Source organism: Dufourea novaeangliae, unplaced genomic scaffold (genome assembly GCF_001272555.1).
Source record: "Dufourea novaeangliae isolate 0120121106 unplaced genomic scaffold, ASM127255v1 scaffold24, whole genome shotgun sequence".
Lineage (NCBI taxonomy): Eukaryota > Metazoa > Arthropoda > Insecta > Hymenoptera > Halictidae > Dufourea > Dufourea novaeangliae.
In genome coordinates this window covers 346,852-366,096 of record NW_015373905.1, presented here as the reverse complement: position 1 = coordinate 366,096, position 19,245 = coordinate 346,852, and the positions used below count along the sequence as shown (strand labels likewise).

Here is a 19,245-nt window from a genome sequence, read left to right as displayed (position 1 = left end):
TGAGCGTTTCTCGCGCGACTTGCGCTCTAGAGTACTGTCACGTTGTGTATCCATTTGAAAGTAACTTTGAGGGTTTTTACTCGCAGATAGTCGCTGGAACGCTCGCCGAGAGCTGACTGTCTGACAGAACTCACAATCAGAATCGTATCCATTAGCTAGACTCTAGTGTGTAGTAACTTTTGATACGTTCGTGCCCGTCTGTTCTGCAGTTTGTTTTGAACTAAGTGTAATTAAAACAAAATTAACTCATGTCGTAATTAAATCGTTGATTTCGTTTTCGCACCAATTTTTCTTGCCGGACATTATGTTTCTCGTACGACAGTTCTCGCAGGAATACTGGATGTCAACTGTCTGTGTGTTTGTTGTATGTCGTGACAGTACTCTCGAGCGCAACTCGCGCGAGATACTCTCAAGTGGACGGCTGCCTTGTCGATGCCATGCTTGCCATGCTGGCCATACTCACATGTTGCTCAGCTGATAGAACTGTGAAAACTGAAAGATTGCCAGGAACCTGCGCTCCTGCGCAGGCTGAACTGTTCAAGTAAAACTGTCAGTCGACCGAAACGTATTTAGGGGCCTTTAACTGAAACAGTTTTTTCGTAGGTGGAGGATCTTCTGAGATTTCAAGATTAACTATGTTTTTCTTTAATTATATTGAAATATTATGGAATGAAAATATTTTTTTAATTATTTTTTATATTTTTCAATTAAAGTATGAAAGTATTATGTGCAAAATGTTAATAATTCGTGATACTTTATATAAAAGATTTGAAATATGTCAGGAATTGTTAATTTTTTGACCTTGTACTTTAATAATTTTTTTATGTACAATGCCTCGAGGAATCAACACATGAAAAACATAAATCTGTAATGCCAAACGAAAAGTTGACGAAATCTTTGTAGATCCTCGACTTACAACAAAATTATTACCACTATGTTATGGTCCCCTTAAGACCATACGTATAAGTTTTGTGAATAAACTTTCTTTAAATCTGTAAAAATACTGGACATAGTTGAAGTGATTAAAGTTACCGAACCATCTATTATAATGAACGTACGATTGAACAACAGTTTCATTTATTCTTTTTTATTGAAAACAATGTAATCAATAATAGGAATAAACTTGTATCGTACAAAGTGATGAACAACTACATTTGCTTAACTAAGCGTAGAAACGCTTAATAACATGGCAATAATAAAAATATGCAGTTCCACTTAAAAAAAATGACATTGTTATTAAAATTTATGTAAACAACAATTAAGAAAAACATTCAAATATTCTATTAAGTTCATTCCATGAAAACAAACAGCTTTTGTATGAAACATTTTTTCGTATTTTCAACAGTTAGAAAAATAATAGCGTGTACAGTGAAACCGGACATTCTGTACGTTCGCGACACCGTAAACATTCTGTCCTGGGCGTACTTGGCGACAGGGTGGGCTGCGTGCACGCATGTGAGAAATACGTGAGAGCGAGGTGCGTTCCTACGATACATTTATCTGTAGTGAATCTATCGAGCTCGCACTGTAGTTTCTCATCGAGCCGAGGAGTTATGTATGTATTGTGCATGTATTTACCGCACACGGTTCTCAGTCCCAAAAATCGTCGGAAAAGTCGATAAGGCAGGGACCCGAAGACGGCAACAGTCAGTTGGTAAAGATCGTCGAACCCCGCAGGGGCGCCTCGACCTTCGTAACCGGCTTAAGAGGATCAAGAATCCTCTTGTTCTCCATAAACCTTGCTTGTGGCTCGCAGGTGGGGCGAGTCGGGCAAGGAGAAGAGAGAGGTGACCGTCATTCCTGGTATCCACCTGGCGTCTCATCTGAGGCTTCACGCCAAATGCTACGTTGTGGCTCGAACGAGTTGGCACCTAAAGGATTGCACACGTCGTAGAAAGCTGTGAAATGCTTCGGCCACAAGGTTTCTGTCTAGTGAAACGACAGACGTGACAAAGCCGACTGAAGCTGACTGAACTCTGTCGAAACGATCGTCTTGGGCAGAGAAATAGATCTGAAGTAGCAGGTGATCGAAGAGGCAAAAGTTTTGGATCACTTCCTCCTGACTCGCATGCATCAAGAGGAGCATCGGTTTCTCAAAAATCATCGACCACGACGATTTTTTTTTGCGATCATATGAAATCTTAATCCCGTAAATGTGAACCAGGAGAACGCATAAATTAACCTGTGATTTGCTCAGTGTTATTGGGAAAACGACGATGTGCTGGAACAGTGTAAACGATTCTCAGTTATACGAGCAATGTGCAGCGTTGAATAGTATTTTCTGAATAAACCGCGTGTATTCGAATGCACACGTGAACGTACAAGAGTGTGAAGTAACGTTTAAAGAAGTGCTCCTGAAAGTTTTCTCGAATCTGTCGACCAAGAGATTCTTTTTGATTCAGGAAGCATTTTCAATCAAAAGTTTTCGTTAACAATTATAATAAAATATAAAACTATAAAATAAAAGTAACAGCGCTGAAAAATATTTGAGGTGAAAGCTGATTCTATCGGAATATGGATGAGGCTTTAAAAGTGCAACTGAAAGCGAAAGGTGCGTAAAGAACAGTAACATAAGAGGCCAAAGACATCGAATGCGATCTCTTTATGTATTGGAATCATCTGAACTAATTAATATAATACCATTTATATACCCTAAGCACATGAACCAACCGACATAAAAGGTATTATTAAAAATGGACAAAGAATAATGTTACAAGACATTGAAACGCAAATCTCTCTGGATGGATTATGTTAATAAGAAATATAAAAATTGATTAAAGGTAAAGTGACATTAATATGTTAACTGATATGTTAACACAGAAAAGTTCCTAAATCTTAATGAAGAATCTTTACAAAAAAGGAGTTGAATGAAGGAAATCGGAGAGAGCGAACGGAATTAATTGAGAAGTGTCGTAAACAACGGTGTTTCTTGGAAACGTGAAAAAAGTGCGTAAACCTATTCAATTTTTGATGTAAAAGGAACGAAACAACTGTTCGTGAGGAATGCATGCTCGTGAGTGGCAGGAAGTGTGGCAATAAAGGGCTCCTCTTCTCATTAGATTGCGGGGAACGTCTTCGCGCGTGTGTGCAAAGAAGTTCTAGTCTTTGAAATCTTGATTTTTTTCGTGTACTTCTCCCGAGGAATAACAGGGGGGGGGGGGTACGAAACACCACCTGCTGCTAAAAAATATCTTCTACTACGATATTCCCGCGCGGCCGCGGTGGAAGGCTCAAGAGGTAAGGCATGTCCAACCAGAAATTTTATAAAACAATTTTCGGTCAATTTTCAATGTGGTCAGTGTTCAATTTCTTTTTTTGAAAGTTATTAGTAACCATGTTATATTATCAAGGTATAATTATCTTATAGTACCTACATGATATAATTATATACCACATATAATTATACCATAATAACACTGTAAAATACGTTGTAACTGTTAATAAACGATTCTGGTAAAGCTCTATGAACTGAATACGAATCAGCAGACTGTTTTTCCCCAGCACGGTTAGTTTTTGGAAAAATCAATTTTTAAAAAGATTGCAAGTGTTCAAATTTTGACGTGTGTTGCGCTTTTCCAGTAAGTATAGTTATACAGTTGCTTTTGAAATGAAATAATTCTCTGGACTTTCCCGATCAAAATTATATAAATTGTTATTATATTATAGACATTTAAATATGTTTCAATAATGATCAAGATGAAAGTGACACCGAAAACGCAGCAATTTTTACTGGTACTCTTCAATTCATTTCAAAATTTAAGGATTTAGTAGAAAATCTAACCATAGCACGCGATAGAGCAGACCTTTCTGCTTAGGAAGACGTCAAGGAAACTTATAAATTCTGTTCTGTTTTCGTTAGAGAAGCGAAAAAATCAGCAAAACACGCGGCGGCGGCGGCAGCAGTATGCAATTACGGCGGTCGCCTTGCCTGCCGCTCATTGTCAGTGTAACGGAAATGCTAAACGCGGACAGGTAAAGCGACCGCCGTTATTGAGTACCACTGCCGCCGCCGCGTGTTTTGCTGAATTATTTCGCTTCTCTAAGGAAAACTGAACAGAATTTATAACTGTCCTTGACGTCTTCCTTAGCAGAAAGGTCTGCTCTATCGCATGCTGCGGTTAGATTTTCTACTAAACCCTTAAATTTTGAAATGAATTGAAGAGTACCAGTAAAAATTGGTGCGTTTTCGGTGTCACTTTCATCTTGATCATTATTGAAACATATTTAAATGTCTATAATATAATAACAGTTTATATAATTTTGATCGGGAAAGTCCAAAGAATTGTTTAATTTCAAAAGCAACTGTATAACTGTACTTACTGTAAAAGCGCAACACACGTCAAAATTTGAACACTTGCAATCTTTTTAAAACTTGATTATTTCGAAACTGCACGTGCTGGTAAAAAAACGGCAGATTCATATTCAGCTGATAAAGATCTATCAGAAACGCCTGTTAACGATTATGAGGTATTTTATGCGTTGAACGGTGTTATGTATGGAATTTGATGCTTACTGAACACTTTCCTAAAGTGTACACAATATTTCAGACAAATAACAGACATAGACACATAAAGATCGCGTGTGTTTCACAAAATTCATAGTGTGAACATGAATTTCATGAACATGAAAAGATGTAAATAATTATTATTACTAATCTTTTCATAGTTTCAGATTGTAATATCTCAGGTTCATTTTATGATTTTCTTAGATCAGACTAAACAACATGTGTTTCTAAATAAAAAAATTGTTAAATATTTCTGTATTTTCTTATTATTACATACATTTTTGTCACATTTTCGATTGTGCCAATAATTTCGTGACTCACTGTAAGCACGTTCAAAATCGTTTCGAGAAATGTATTATTTTTCAATTTTCTTATCATAAAGGTGCTTTAAATTTACATTTTTCTTCATTTATAATTCCAACAATAAGTAAATATCCATCATAGAGAATTATTGTTTTCTTCCCTAGCATGATGAATTTTATGAAAATAATATTCGTAATTAAATATAAAGGAATGACATAAGTCAGGCCAGGCCAACTGACTGTCACAGGACGCTACGGTCGAAGCATTCACACACACCTTCTAGCCTTTAATTAGTAGCCTAGTTTAATTAACTATCAATTAATTCTTTATACTTAATGTATAAACTTATTCTTTGTTAATCAAGGACATGTTAAATAATATTATGTTCCAAACTGAAACGATTTTTAGGTTAAACAACACGTAAAATGATTAAATGAAATTACTCTACAATCATGTGGTAGTAATTAGGACATCTACACTAATCCGTAAAAGTCTACATTTGCATAAACACCCGCAGCCTAGTGACAATATTCTGTTGCTATACAACCTTTTTTCTCAGATTTCTTGGATTAATGGAACTTGGAGAGCCATGTTTCTGTTTACGCTCAGTGTTATATAGTTTATTGAACATTTTTGAACAATTACTACCTCTGATATTACAATGTAATTCTCATATCGCGTCCCGCACTCTGATCATCAACCTTCTAAACCGTGTTTTTATTACTTCCTTCAAACGTGGTTTTATTATTTTCCCTGTACAACCATATGCATTTACTCCAATATTTGCTTTGCAAAGGATGACAGAATTCGTTTCCCGTGAACATTTTACTATTTAAATAAATCATTTTAATTTAACATATCATTTATACATAAGAAAAACAGAACTCTGAAACGAGCTGCCTCGTGATCCGTTTACAATATGTTAATAAATTCGTTCGTAAAATTTTCATACACTCAAAATTGCAAACATCACTGGAACTGTATAATGTTAATTTATTAAACTGTTTTTTATTATAAGAACGTCGGATCGTTCGAACTTAGTTACGTAGTACAAGTTATCGGATGTTAAAATTCACATAAGTACATAATATACAGTCTATGCATAGAAGACCGAAGCGCTTCTGAATGGTTCCTAGGGAAACCGGACAGACCGAATTTAAAAACTAACCACGTGATTATCTCGCACGGAGGCAATACTCGCGCTTTCAGGACCGTATTTGACGGGGCCGGCCGGACGTACAGGATGAAATTCTCTCCTTCCACCTGCAGACTCCGTTTCAGGGACCGCTATGGAATTTCTTCATTTCGTCGAGAGGCCTCTCGACAGGAATAAGGCTCCTATCCAGGGGGTAGGAGAACGGAGGAATAAGGGTCCTATTCAGGGGGTAGGAGAACGGAGGAATAGGGCCTCTCTCCCGATGACTACAGGGATCGTTAGGCGCCGAGTCGACCGAAGGGGCACCACGGAAATCGGCACTCGACAGAGAAGCATGGGTATCGGTGGCTCTGGCGCTTCCCTCCGAAAAAGACCCCACGATCGAGGAGGCAGAGGGAGAAAACCCGAGGTGTCGCAGTCGCCACGTAACACAGTGGCCCAGATCGAAGAATTAGCTGTTCACAACTGTTTTAACGTTATTTCAAGACTTAAAGACCGCAATATACAGGTCGTTGAATTCGTCTTGACATCAGCTATAACATTATTAAGTAAAAAATATATAGTGACAATTAAAAAATCAAGGTGACCTTAATGTTTTGTTAAAAGAAATTCTTTTCATTTTTGTTGCAAACATTTTTTGTCAGAGCATCGGAAATGCTAGAAAAATCGTGATGGCATGTGAATAATGAATTATAATTGAAAACTAGCTGTTCAGGCTTTTTAAACAAACAGAGTAATCCATAATTCTTGAATCAATGAATTTTATTACATTTAACCAGACAAAAAGAATGTGTGATTATTTTCTTCTTGAAAAAATTTAAAATATTCAAACAAGAATAAGTGTTATATTTTAGCAAATTAGTGAATATAATAAATTAACCATGCGGATTTTCAGTTTATAAAAAAAAAAGCATTGTCTTTTTTATTATTCGTTATTAATAAACTTTTATTTATTATTTGGCTATTAATAAACATAAATCTATGCAATTATTCTTTTTAACAAAGATAATATACTTTTTACTAGAGTTTTACAATGTATTAATTTATTTACCTAAAATTTATTGTCTATAATGAATCATCATCGTCTTGGAGATCTTCTTTTAACATTAATCTTTCAATTTCGAGATTAAAGTAATTAAAACGCGTATGTTTTTCACCAATTTTGCATTTTTCCGCAGAAGTCGAGGATCTTAAAATATCGGATGTATACAAAGAGGTTTGAAAAAGGTCTGTTATTGTGTCTAGTCGTGAGAATTTTCTCGCGTGATCTTTTATAATATTTCTGAATTCTTTGTTTCTCGCCTCCATCGCCTCTTCTGAAAACATTCCCATTGGTAAATCAGCACACTTTATTATGTCTGCACTATGAAATAGAATTTTATGCAAACTTGATGGCATATAAAACCAATTGTATTCTGCAACGTATAGATTAAATGTTTTCATTGCATACTCTTGAACTAAATTCGGACTAATTATTCTATAACTCGACAAAGCAACTAAAATGACCCCAAGTCTTTTAATTATCAATGGTTATATAAACTAAACGTCTCGTAACATGAGCCTCGTCACCTTTAAGATTTGTTGAGTGTTCGACAACGCGTCTCGTGCAACGTGAGTCGCCGCTAAAGTGCGTGACACGCGACGCTTTAACCAATAATAACTTATGGGGTGGGACGAGGGGGAAGTGAATCTTTCATGATTTTATAGAGAAATAATGCCTGAAAATATTCCACTTTGATAGAACGCATAACTCTTTAAAACTTTAAAGATACCCCTTGTCAAAGGTGAAAAACTTCGACGATTTTTTTTACTTCACTGAGTATTATTTTTTTAAATAAATTATGAACAATAACTTTTTAATTCAGACGCGTTCTCAATATAAACATATACTATTCATAAAAGAAAAAACAGGTACATAATTTTTTCGGTGAGAAATGGTGTTTATAAAAGTTTGATCTTTAAATGCTTGTTTTAACTACAATTTTTAATACATTTAATTAATTTCATCGTTTTCGAATGTGATACACATTTAGAAAGCAATATACATTCGTTAAACATCGATATGTGGAATTTGATTTTTTGGCAAATGAACACCTAATTCTTCGATCTGGCCCACTGTGCGTAGGAGGGCGTAAAGCTGGGCACCCTTAGAAGACGCAACTTCCACGGCGCGTCGTCCCTGAGCCGTATGAGCGTGACTCTGGGAGAGTACTCGGGGGGAACGCGGGGAAAGAAATTAATGTAGTGGGGGGCCTATGATATCCTGGCGTTGCGTCGCGAAACCCCCGAAAATCACTCGGGTTGCGCCTGTCGCGTGTGAAAGTAATTGCGTACGAGGTAACGGAATAGAGCGAGAACGAGAGAGAGCGAGAGAGAAAGAGAAGACAGATAGCGAGGGTCGAACACCGGTGGCCTGTTAGGTAAGCCTCGTCAATACTCTCTTACAAGGGAAGGCACGGAACTGTCCCCCTCCGATTTTGATGAAACTTCATATTACCACCTGTTAGCACCTAATTGTTCAAGAAATCTATAAAGCAATGTCCAAGGATTAAAAATAAATAAAAAATAAGGCAGTGTTTTGGGGTGCAAAAAAGTAATTCATTGTTTTATACTTGATGTTTCGAAAAAAGAAACACTGTTTTCAAATTGTTATTTTATCAAAACCACACAAACAAGTAAAGTAAACAAGGTACCAAATTACTCTACATACCTTCCTCTATATCTTACATATATTGTTATTGCACTTCTTTAACACTACACTTGTAATAAATCACTTTATTAATATAGGTTTCTTGGCATTTTCTTCGAACAAAAAAATTGTTGACTTTCAAGTCTCAATTTGTTACTAAATTTACGAAAAAACAATGTAGCAGTTTACTTTTATTCATTCTTAGGAACATGCGGACAAAGTTTCATTCGTTTTGAACAAAAATGAAATTTGGGGTTTTGGCCAGCTTTTCGGGTGAAATACCCCACTGTGTGTGTCGTGATAAAGTGAGTAGCGTTTATTTAGCGCGGGTCTGTCGCATATCGCGAACATGTGTTTGCTGAGCGGAATTGAACACCGTAACTTCCTCGCGGATTTCCTCCAGGACGCGGCGTAACATCGACGGCGTACTCAAGTCATTGTACCGGTAACTGTACAAGGGAAGGTAGCGTAACACCGAGTTACCTTGTTCTGTGATTTATTCCGTATTGTTCGTACGGAGAATATTGTATCGGGTGGTAGGGGACCAGCGAGCTACCCTGTGTTGAAATTGTTAAATCGCTATGTAATATTAACGAAATACTACCAACTGTTGTAACGCAGCTCCATTTAGGCAGGTCAAAGATTTATTAAACGTTATTGAGTTAAGGGGTCATGCTCAGTCAGGAGGCCGAAAAAAGAGCGTTCTTTGGGAATTTTTTTCTCGAAAACTATACGACCTTTTTCAAAAAATGCGTCTGTGTTTTAAAGATTGTAGTTTATAGATTATAAGGTAATTTTTTTATTTAAAAATATTTATTAGTAAATAAATGGTGAGCGATCTCCCGGATGTCTCTTCACAAAAAGGGGTCTGCCGTGATCACTGTAACTTCGTAACGGTTCATCTGAAACTAAAAATTCAGTAAGATTTATGTAACGGAAGAACCAATCTTGTCCTTGAACGTGGGGTTTTTCGAAATATTGATTAGGAACAAAATAGCGGACGTATCTACATATCTCATGGGGGCATCAAATGAAGATAACAATTCTGGAATTGTTCAGGAAGATAACAAATCTTAAAAGATGCAGGTGACCTCTTCCTTCATTTTTTGTACGCTTTTATTCTCTCTACGGCATCCATCTAAAAGGTTCGTTTCCGTGGTTACTCCAACTCACCTGTAACGCTGGTGAATATGGGGAAGCACGCATGGTTGAACGACTTAAGTGTTCTCCATGTCCTCAAGTCTAATCTTCGGTTGTTTTCAACCCATCTACCGAGCTCCTAGAACTCCTTTACCCGTGTTTCTTCCTCAACGTATTTTCTCACGGTTATTTTACAGAGAAAATACGTACATACGTCAACCTTTATGTACGGCACCTCTTTTATTGGAATGAACGGTGTTACGTAGTGAAGAAAATACTCGCGTCTTCTCGGAGTAACAAACTTTTATTTAAAAATGCGGATAGGCAAGTATAATCGAAAAAAAGGATGTCGCGTACAACTAGGTTTTATCATCCATATTTCATATCCATTGCGTTGGAGTTTTACACCTTTCTTCCTGCTCAAAGGTTGGCGGCAACCGGATGTTAATATCCCTGGCATCGCCTAGATAGAATTTCGGCGAGACTTCGACGTACCCCGATTTTCGTGAGAACCCTTCTCCTCATTCGCGACGGAAAGTCGATGGAACAAGACCCAAGAATGTAGGAGGGTTGCGTAACAACGGCTTGGTTTCAAACAAACATGAAAGTTGCACATTTTTCAAATTGAAAGAACGATACTTGTTTTATGCGATTTACATGTGTAAGTCACGCGTATATTTAGCACTTAAATATTCTCTATTCGTAGTAAACAAAATGAATCAATTTAAAACATGAAGAGTAAAAAAAAGTATATAATTCGGGTTTAAATTAATTTTTTTTACAGAATTGGTTACGCTATTTGTTAATACCTCGTCGAGCCACCCCAAATTAAAAAAAAATCATCGTTCTACGGTCATTTGTTGCAGAGAAAACCTAAATTTTTCCGACTCCGGCGGATATAACGCACGAGATCGATTTTGGGGTCCAGCTCTCCCCACTCCGCTCCCGTGCGCTGTCTCATTCGCATACCGATACTTTGTTGATCTCTATCAGAGAAGTCTCTGAATGGATTAATTCGAAAATTAAATAACAGATAATTCAACTCTTCCTCCAGACTTCGTCCAAATTTGAACTCTTAATGTTGAAAAGTGACGCTAGAAGGAAATAATCACATACTTAAATGATGTAATTGAAAATAAATCGGCGACCTAACATACAATGTAATTTTCTGTCTCGTGTTTCGGGGGCGTCAGAAGCCCAGGCACCATTTCCGTATTCCATTTTTTCCTAGCGAAACCGGGGCAATAATGTATGTAGGCAATAATGTATGTCATCACAGTGTTGAACGTAGTTCCTGAAATCAGAAACTTTTATGTGGAGTGCGTTCGAACTAGCGTGATTTTCGTGGTACACCTGGGACACCAAGTCCCATAAGATGTTAGGTCTATTCTTATATCTCGTCTGTGTCATTACGGGCCTTCGCGAGACTGCTTAATCGTCGGTATTGCAAGGGTTAAAAGACGAAGAATCCCAGGAAACGTGCAAAACACTACGAGTATACTAGAATTCGAATGGAATTATAACGAACGAAAAGGCACAAGTAGAGAGACACGTCGCAACATTCACCAAGAACTATCGAGGATCGAGAAATCGTCCTGGCTGTGGCAGTACCTACGAAGTAGGGGCTTGATATTCGTCTGACGCGCGCCACGAAGCCCGTCTGCGTATGAACGCAGAATAAATTAACCCGATGGTCTGTCCCTCTCCTTTCCGCCTATCGATCCTTTTCTCCTTCTCTCCTTTTCCCTCTGCCACTTCCATCTTTGCTTTCCACTTCTCTTTCTGTTACGATCTTTTTCCTACCGGGGCATTTATAATGATTTCTCCTTCGTGGTGGTGGGACGATACCGGAAGTGAAGTCAGTACAGCGGAACCAGACGTTCACTCAATGGAAAGTTTGAGTTCTTCCAGTAAGTACGTCCAAGAAGACCCGAGCGTAGATCGGAGTTCCCCTCGCATGAAAAATCCGCTTCTTTCGCCGGGCAGACGGCATTACTGCCCGCGACTCGTGCGTGCACGGAAGAAGTTCGAAGAACCGGAGAAACTCCTAGTAGTTAGTTGCTCGATCCCCGCTATCATTTCTTTGGTCGCGTGTTAACATTGCGCGTTCGTATTACCTTGGGGAGATCGTTCGTTCGAGACTTAGTGGAAAAGTGTTGGATATATACACACACATACACATACACACCGATATATATATCGCGTGGATACCATCGCAAGTGACGTGTTGTTCAGTTCGGCGTTTTTCATTGGTGCTTCGTCCTGCATTGTACTTCACAGACGAAATGGGAGACTTAAAATTTTCATCTAATTTGAAACTCGTCAGTAATGTCCAGTATGGAGAAGGAACAAACAAAATCATAGAGGAAAATCTGGTTTGAAGAATGTTGCAGCCAGAAATTTGAACAAACAATTGAAACAATTGCCTTTTATGATAAACATCGAAGAAAGTGAAGTACTGTTCATTTTGTTTCGATTGATCTACGGTGACATCATGAATAGAAGAGGAACGCATAGATTTCTGGACCAAACTGTAGATTTTCGTTTCGTAGGAAAAGATTGCAACAATTAAGTGGAATATGCGGATTTATATACTATGGAAAGTAGACGATATTACATTTTATTATATGTTGTTTCTTTTTCTGCGAGTGTGATTTATTTATGATAGATATTTATTCACGCCGTTGGTATTCTGAAACAGGAAGATATAATGCAAACCTATGTCTGCGCTAAACGTCAACGAAAAATGACAGAAAACTGTACAAAGTAAATTATGGGAAGTAATCAGCCAGAAGAAATGAATTTATTATGTTGCTGAAATTAAAAATCAGAAATACACTTTTTATTATTTTCATTTGATTCAGTGTCTAATTGCGAAAGTTCTTAATTGCACAAACGGATTAGGGAATTAATTTTTCCAATTAACGGAACGAAGAGTACCGTAATCATTAGAATCATAATTCGCAACACGTTCTTCGTGTCTTAGAAGATGAACGAATTCTTTATCATGCTTGAAAGAAGATCAGTTTCCTGTATGTCGAATGATAATTACCGACGGAAATCACACGGTAAAATGGAAATAAGGACGACGAAAAACGTACAAGATACAGTTCCACTTTGTCGGATACCTTCGTGGTTGCTGGTTGATTTTCAGTGTTTTCAGTGAAATACGGGATTAGATACTTTCACTTTGGCCTTGCGTGTGTTTTACGATTAAAGCGCTTCGAACACTGGGAAAAAGTACACTAAACAGTCTGCGACAACATGATAAGGTGCTGTTCGGTATTGTAACGCTAGTAATGAAAGAAGTGCTTAGGGACGTGAAAGAGAGGGTTTTAGTGGATTTGTCGGAGCATTCTTCAGAGATGGTTAGCCAACACGCGATGGCTACCACAGTTCGCAAAGTTAAGCAAGAGAACCGACTGAGACGACAATATCAGAATCAAGGTACAGAAACATAAAAGATATTCCGTAATGTATGATCTTATCTTTAAAGATGAATTTAATATGTCACATTATTAGGTCTATGTAAAAGTAATGACCGTTCTTTATCAACGATTTTTATGAACGTAACGTTTGTTAAAATAAGTGTTCAGTTATAAAAGTAATGAGATTGTTTGTTTTATATAATTCACGTTGGGAAACTTGACAAAAACAAATCAATTAATATTATAAATGAGTAATAGATTGTTAGTTGAGCGTGTCACGACAATGGAACAGAAAAATATTGAGCAGCGATATGTTATTTTTTGTATGAAACGTGACGAGAATTGTTCCGGGACTTGGATAAAGTTGGAGAAGATTTATAAAGAGCAAACATTGTCGCGTGCGTAAATTTTTCGATGGTAAATATAAAGCCATAATGCGTTTTGGGAAGACGAGGAACCGTTAACGCTGATCCATGCCCTACAAAGAAGGTGTGGTACAACGCGAACGGATGAAAATGTGGAAAAGGTAGAGTTCTTATAAGGGAAGGCACGGAAATGTCCCCCTCCGATTTTGATGAAACTTCGTATGTCTGTTAAGCAGTCAAAAATAAGGGATATGTATTTTTTTTATCGGCTGAGACGCGACTTTAAGGGGTGAAACCACCCCTCGAGGTTTCGATCCGAAATTTTTTTGTTATAAACAAATTATGTTTTGGACAATTTGTTAGCACCATGTTATTCTACATGAAAAACCGCAAACCTCGTCTATTCGAAGTTTTCATGTATCTCCTCTGATTTTCGAGATAGTACTTTCGGGTTGAAACTTCGAGGGGTGGTTTTACCCCTTAAAGTCGCGTTTCAGAAGATAAACAAAAATACGTCTCCCTTGTTTTTGACTGCTTAACAGACATACGAAGTTTCATCAAAATCTGAGGGGGCACTTCAATATATGTAAATTTATTTCAAGTACCAAAACAAATGTTAAACCGATTGGTAATTTGGCATAAATTTCAGTAACTCCCAAAACTAAATGGTAGGAGACCCTTCGCCTACCTTACTTTTTCCCCTAGCGGAAGCCGAGTTTGCTCGCGAGGGTACAAAGTCTTTCGAATATCAATCGACATGGTTGATTTCGGTCAAGATAAATTTCGGCATACTTAGCTATGGCTATAGCTCTTCTTGCATTTTTTACGGCACTCACTATAAACTAAAAGCATATCCACTTTTTGACAATTACTAAATTTCATTTTTGCTTTTACTTTACTGCGATGAGTCACGTATAAACACTGATGATAACTTCAATACAGAATATGCGATTATGATTCCATATGCAGAATCGGTCATGTTGATAAACATTGTCACGTAAACTCTGCGGTTTTACGGAAATTTTTGCTGGTATTGAATCTTCCACTTGATATTACGCACAGATCATTTTCAAGAATCAAAGCGAAATTATTCGTTAATTATTAGGTTTACGGCTAAGAAAGGTCAGTACTCTTTTTACTCGAAATTTAACGCTCTTCGATATTTTGGTATACAAAATATATCGTTTCATTTAAAAGAACGGAGTTGACCTTCAAATCGCCGAAACGCCTCTAGATAAAAAAAAAATATATGCATTATATTATGTATCCCTTCAAACCATACAACTTTTCTATAAAAAATGTTTTCATACAATGCATACTTTAGATGTTATTCAGGGTGAATAAGTTGCGTGGACCACCCTGTATACATATGTATGTACACTGCGTTACAGAAGTTCGTGAACACCCCTAATGTTTTGGTTTCAGTATGTACCAGAAACTTTTTGCACAATCCAGTAATACCACGTTATTCAGCGTCCCAAAAAAACCCTGTGTGCAAATTTTCAAGTTAAAATTCGTACAATACACGTTTTTATTATTAAAAATCAGTTTTTCGGCCGTGACAAAAGTTTGTGAACACTACCATAAAAGCAAATTTATTGAAAAACTAACATGTAGCAATAATTACCAATAATAACACTGATTTTATAGTTGAACTGTCCTCCTTTCTTCGTGATAATGTCAAAACTATGAGTTTTCATGGAATCAGTCAATTGCTGAAGCAGATTCAGCTCAAGATTCTGCCAAGTCGCTAAAATTACAGTTTTGAGCTGTTCCAAAGACTCATCTTGTTTATTATTTACGTACACACGACGTACTAACATCTCCCAAACGTTTTCCATGGGACTACAACTCGGCGACTAGGGAGGCCACCCCAATAACTCGATGCGGCGCTAATTGGACCATGTTTTAGTTACGTTACTTCTGTGTGGAGTCGTTATCTTATTGATAGACAAAAGGAGTCAAGTACAAAACGTGTAATGTACGAAGTTTAATTTGAAAATTTGCACACAGGTGTTTTTTAGGACGCTGAATAACGTGGTACTACTGGATTGTTGAAAAAATTTCTGGTACATACTGAAACCGAAAAATTAGGGGTGTTCACAAGCTTCTGTCATGCAGTGTATAATAGTACAAGCTTCATTTGTAATCTGGTATAGATTCATTAAAACCTTAACCTACAGAATAAGTCGGCAACTAGCAATACAACCCACAAAGGTACATCTTTACCGCTCGAGGTGTACCGAATTTAACTTAAAAGTTACGAGGCCAACTAACATTCCAAGTGGTACCCCCGCCCTGATGAAATAAGCATCGACCTATCCACGACCAACAACAATTCAAATAACCGATCCTCGGCTAGAATAACAGTCGGGAGGCTCTTTAGCCCTCGGCTCGTAACGCATGATACATGAATTAACCTGTTTCATGTTGCTTTAAACTTGACCTTATAAAAATTCGTGTAGCTAAAACGTATTCACTATTTCAACATGAAATTTTAATACAAGACATTACAACGTACAATCGTAAATTAAAGACATCTAGAAAATATGATAACAGTATTGAATAACGCTTATACGGGAAACAGATGATTTTATGAAATTTATGGTTAAGGAATAATCTGAAAAATATGTTATTTTACATCCAGCTAATTTTAGATTTTTTAGTTTATGCCTTCTGTTTAACATGTTTCAATGCATGATTGTATTACATTCATGAACATTACAAAAAATTATGCCATACATTTTTGTTTTTCACAAAACAGTTTGTTTTGAAGTAGTAAGGTATTATTTCTTATATTTCATATCGTTGGTCTGTTCAATTTATATCTCTATGTAGCTGCAGATTTATCTCTTTAAGTTTAGGAATTGTGCAGAAAGTAAACGGGAATTACTTATTGGTTGTCTGGAAAATTCGTGCCGGTTAGAGATGTGAATCGAGTTCCACAATTTTCAATTTCTGTCTTATTTCATGACCAAATGTAGTTTCCACGTTGTTTTTACAATTTGTTATGTTTGGATAATTCCATTATAGAACTTACATAAAATATCATACTTTTGATTAAAAATTCTTGTCTTTAGAGGTAAATATATCTTGACATGGAATCCTTCTTCGACCGGACTAAATAAATTTCCTAAGAGATTAATGTCTGATAAATAGATTGAATACTATAAAATTCCTGATCCAATCAATGATGTTCTTTTTTACATTTTCAATTTAACGTGTGACTAAAATACATTTCCTACTCTCCAATACTTTTCTTTGTATCCTTCTTATAGCAGACAAAAATTCGACACTTAATACGCATAAAATATGCATTCGAAATGTGTTTGGAAAAAAGTGTATATTTGTTATATCAAACAATTTTCTATTAATTCGGTAAAAATGGCAATGAAAAAATAATAATTGTAAACGGTATATGTATTGCAGATGAGGAAGGACTATACAAGCCACCACCGAAACCGGTGTCGAACAATCAGAAGAACCAGAACGACCAGCAAGAAAGCAGGGTGCAGACGGTAGCCGAGCAATCGTCACGGACGATTTCCGGAACTGAAAGAAACGTCGTGCTCGAGGACAGTCAGCTTCGCACTTCCGGGCAGAATCTTGCGCCGGAATACAGGATGCCACCGCTCTATGGGGAGGAGCAAAGTTCAAGTCAGGTTCAGCCAGCAGCTAATTTACAAACTCACAGTAGCAAATTTCCGGTACGTGTACGAATAATTCGTGTGTAATATGCGTGCGTGTGTGTGCGTTAATAATAACGCGGAATATTTCCACAGTGTGGATTCTACATGGCAAAGTAAAATGAAAATCAAGAATGACGAAATTGCGTTCGAGACTTCTTTTCCGAGTTATTAATTGTTGAAAATGAGGGCGAAATATGTATAAACCTACGTCTGACGTGAGGGGTTGTTTTACTTGAGAAGCGCGCCTTTCAACTGTAACACGAATTGGTTTCATTCATTTTACTTTAGGTACTTCATTCATGAGTTTTAGTAGATTCGGTTTTCGAGTAGGATATGCATCATGTCATTCTTGATTTTCGTCTTATTTGGGGTGTACAATCTACTCTGTGAACGTGTCTTATATTTTTATTAACGTCCTGTAGAATATACAATATCCTCCTTCTGTCGCTATGATAAAAAAGAAAATATAAATCATATCAATCATATAGATATAACGCTTAAAGTACCTGTTTTTTAAGGTATTTTTGCCTCAAGTACTCCTTGGAAGGTGGACGTTTTTAATGTTCGTACAGCAGCGGTGCTTAGGTCCGTTTGAACCACTAATACTTCTTAATTCTTAAAAATTATTCTCGAACGTAATCATTCAAATGACCTGCATTTGTATATGACATAATATTAAATACGATTCATACGTTAATGAGTTAGATTTGTAGATGGAGCTTTTACAAACTCGTGTCCATATGGATCCAGGTACCGCCGTGCGTGGTTTAATTGCATGACATGCATTGCTTATTTTATTTTCCTATACGTATATGATATGACGACCCTCATGCAAACCAAACTAACAAAACTTATGTTCATTTGTAACAATGAGTTATGGCAAGTTTTGATATTCTATAGTGTAAGATTTCTCCACAATAATTGATAGCAATCATATAAACCGATTGTAGGTATATGTACAAAGCGATACTCTCAGAAAGAGAAAAATTTCTTTGAAGTTAAAAGAATAAGTTAAATATTAATTTCCTCTACAAGAAAAAATTGAATGTTAATATTTGTAAAAGGAAAATATGAATAGTTAATATCTTTGTTTACAGATAGAACGTGAAGTAGTTTTGTCATCGGGGGATAAGAACTCGAAAATCCCTATCCTTCACGAATACAAACAAAGAACTGCTGGAAGAGTTGCTATTGCACCGGATGCGCCAATCAAGCAACAAGCTTGGGTTCAAGAGGTGAGTTAATTTACTAACGAAAATTCACAGTATAGTGTAGCCGTTATAGGTATTTACAGCGAAAACTTTAGCATCCATTATTGTTTCATAACAGTCTTTAAAGGAAAATGCGATTTTCTCTTCGGAATTGTTCTCAGCTGACACCTTGTATTCCGTGACCATAAATGTGTCATCGATAGGGTATTGCACTTATTCCAAGTGGATACAGGGAGACTTCGGCGACAGTTTTCGTTTTCTCTGACAGGACTGTCACAGTCTGCAGGACAAATAGGTAGACCAGCTATAACTTATGACGGCGCACAGTGGTCGGAACTGAGAAATTCAGTGACATTTTGTCAAAAAATCAACCTTCTCATATTAATATCTGATCAATGTGTATTGGTTCCCAAATGTCCACTGACTTTGAAAATGAAACAGCTAAAGAAATGTAATACATATTTTAAATGACATAAGCACTTAAAGTTGGATATTTTAAAATTAGGATTTGTCAAACGAAAAAAACTGTTTTCATTTTCAAGGTTCTCTGAGGACCTTGTAATTATTTTTCTTCCGTTTTTTTTCTCACTGAAGAGCATTCTTTCGAGATAAGAAATCATGCCCTACATTCACAATTACTGTATATAATAACTTTGAAAAGCAGTATTAAATGGAATGAAGAAAATTCTCAAACTGCTTTGCAATTGATAGGGTATATGTCGTAAGTTCCAACGAATCCCGCATTGCAACAAGTTGAAAT

The 19,245-nt window shown here is 36.7% G+C and overlaps 1 protein-coding gene across 1 annotated transcript in view; it reads left to right on the top strand.

Moving 5' to 3' along the window:
* Positions 1 to 13,157: 13,157 nt before the first annotated feature.
* LOC107193789 overlaps positions 13,158 to 19,245 on the top strand; it is a 36,671-nt gene continuing 30,583 nt past the window's right edge. The window contains exons 1-3 of the mRNA XM_015583294.1: positions 13,158 to 13,239; positions 17,015 to 17,292; positions 18,372 to 18,509. Coding sequence (XP_015438780.1) covers positions 13,158 to 13,239; positions 17,015 to 17,292; positions 18,372 to 18,509 — 498 coding nt within the window. The remainder of the gene's footprint in view (positions 13,240 to 17,014; positions 17,293 to 18,371; positions 18,510 to 19,245) is intronic.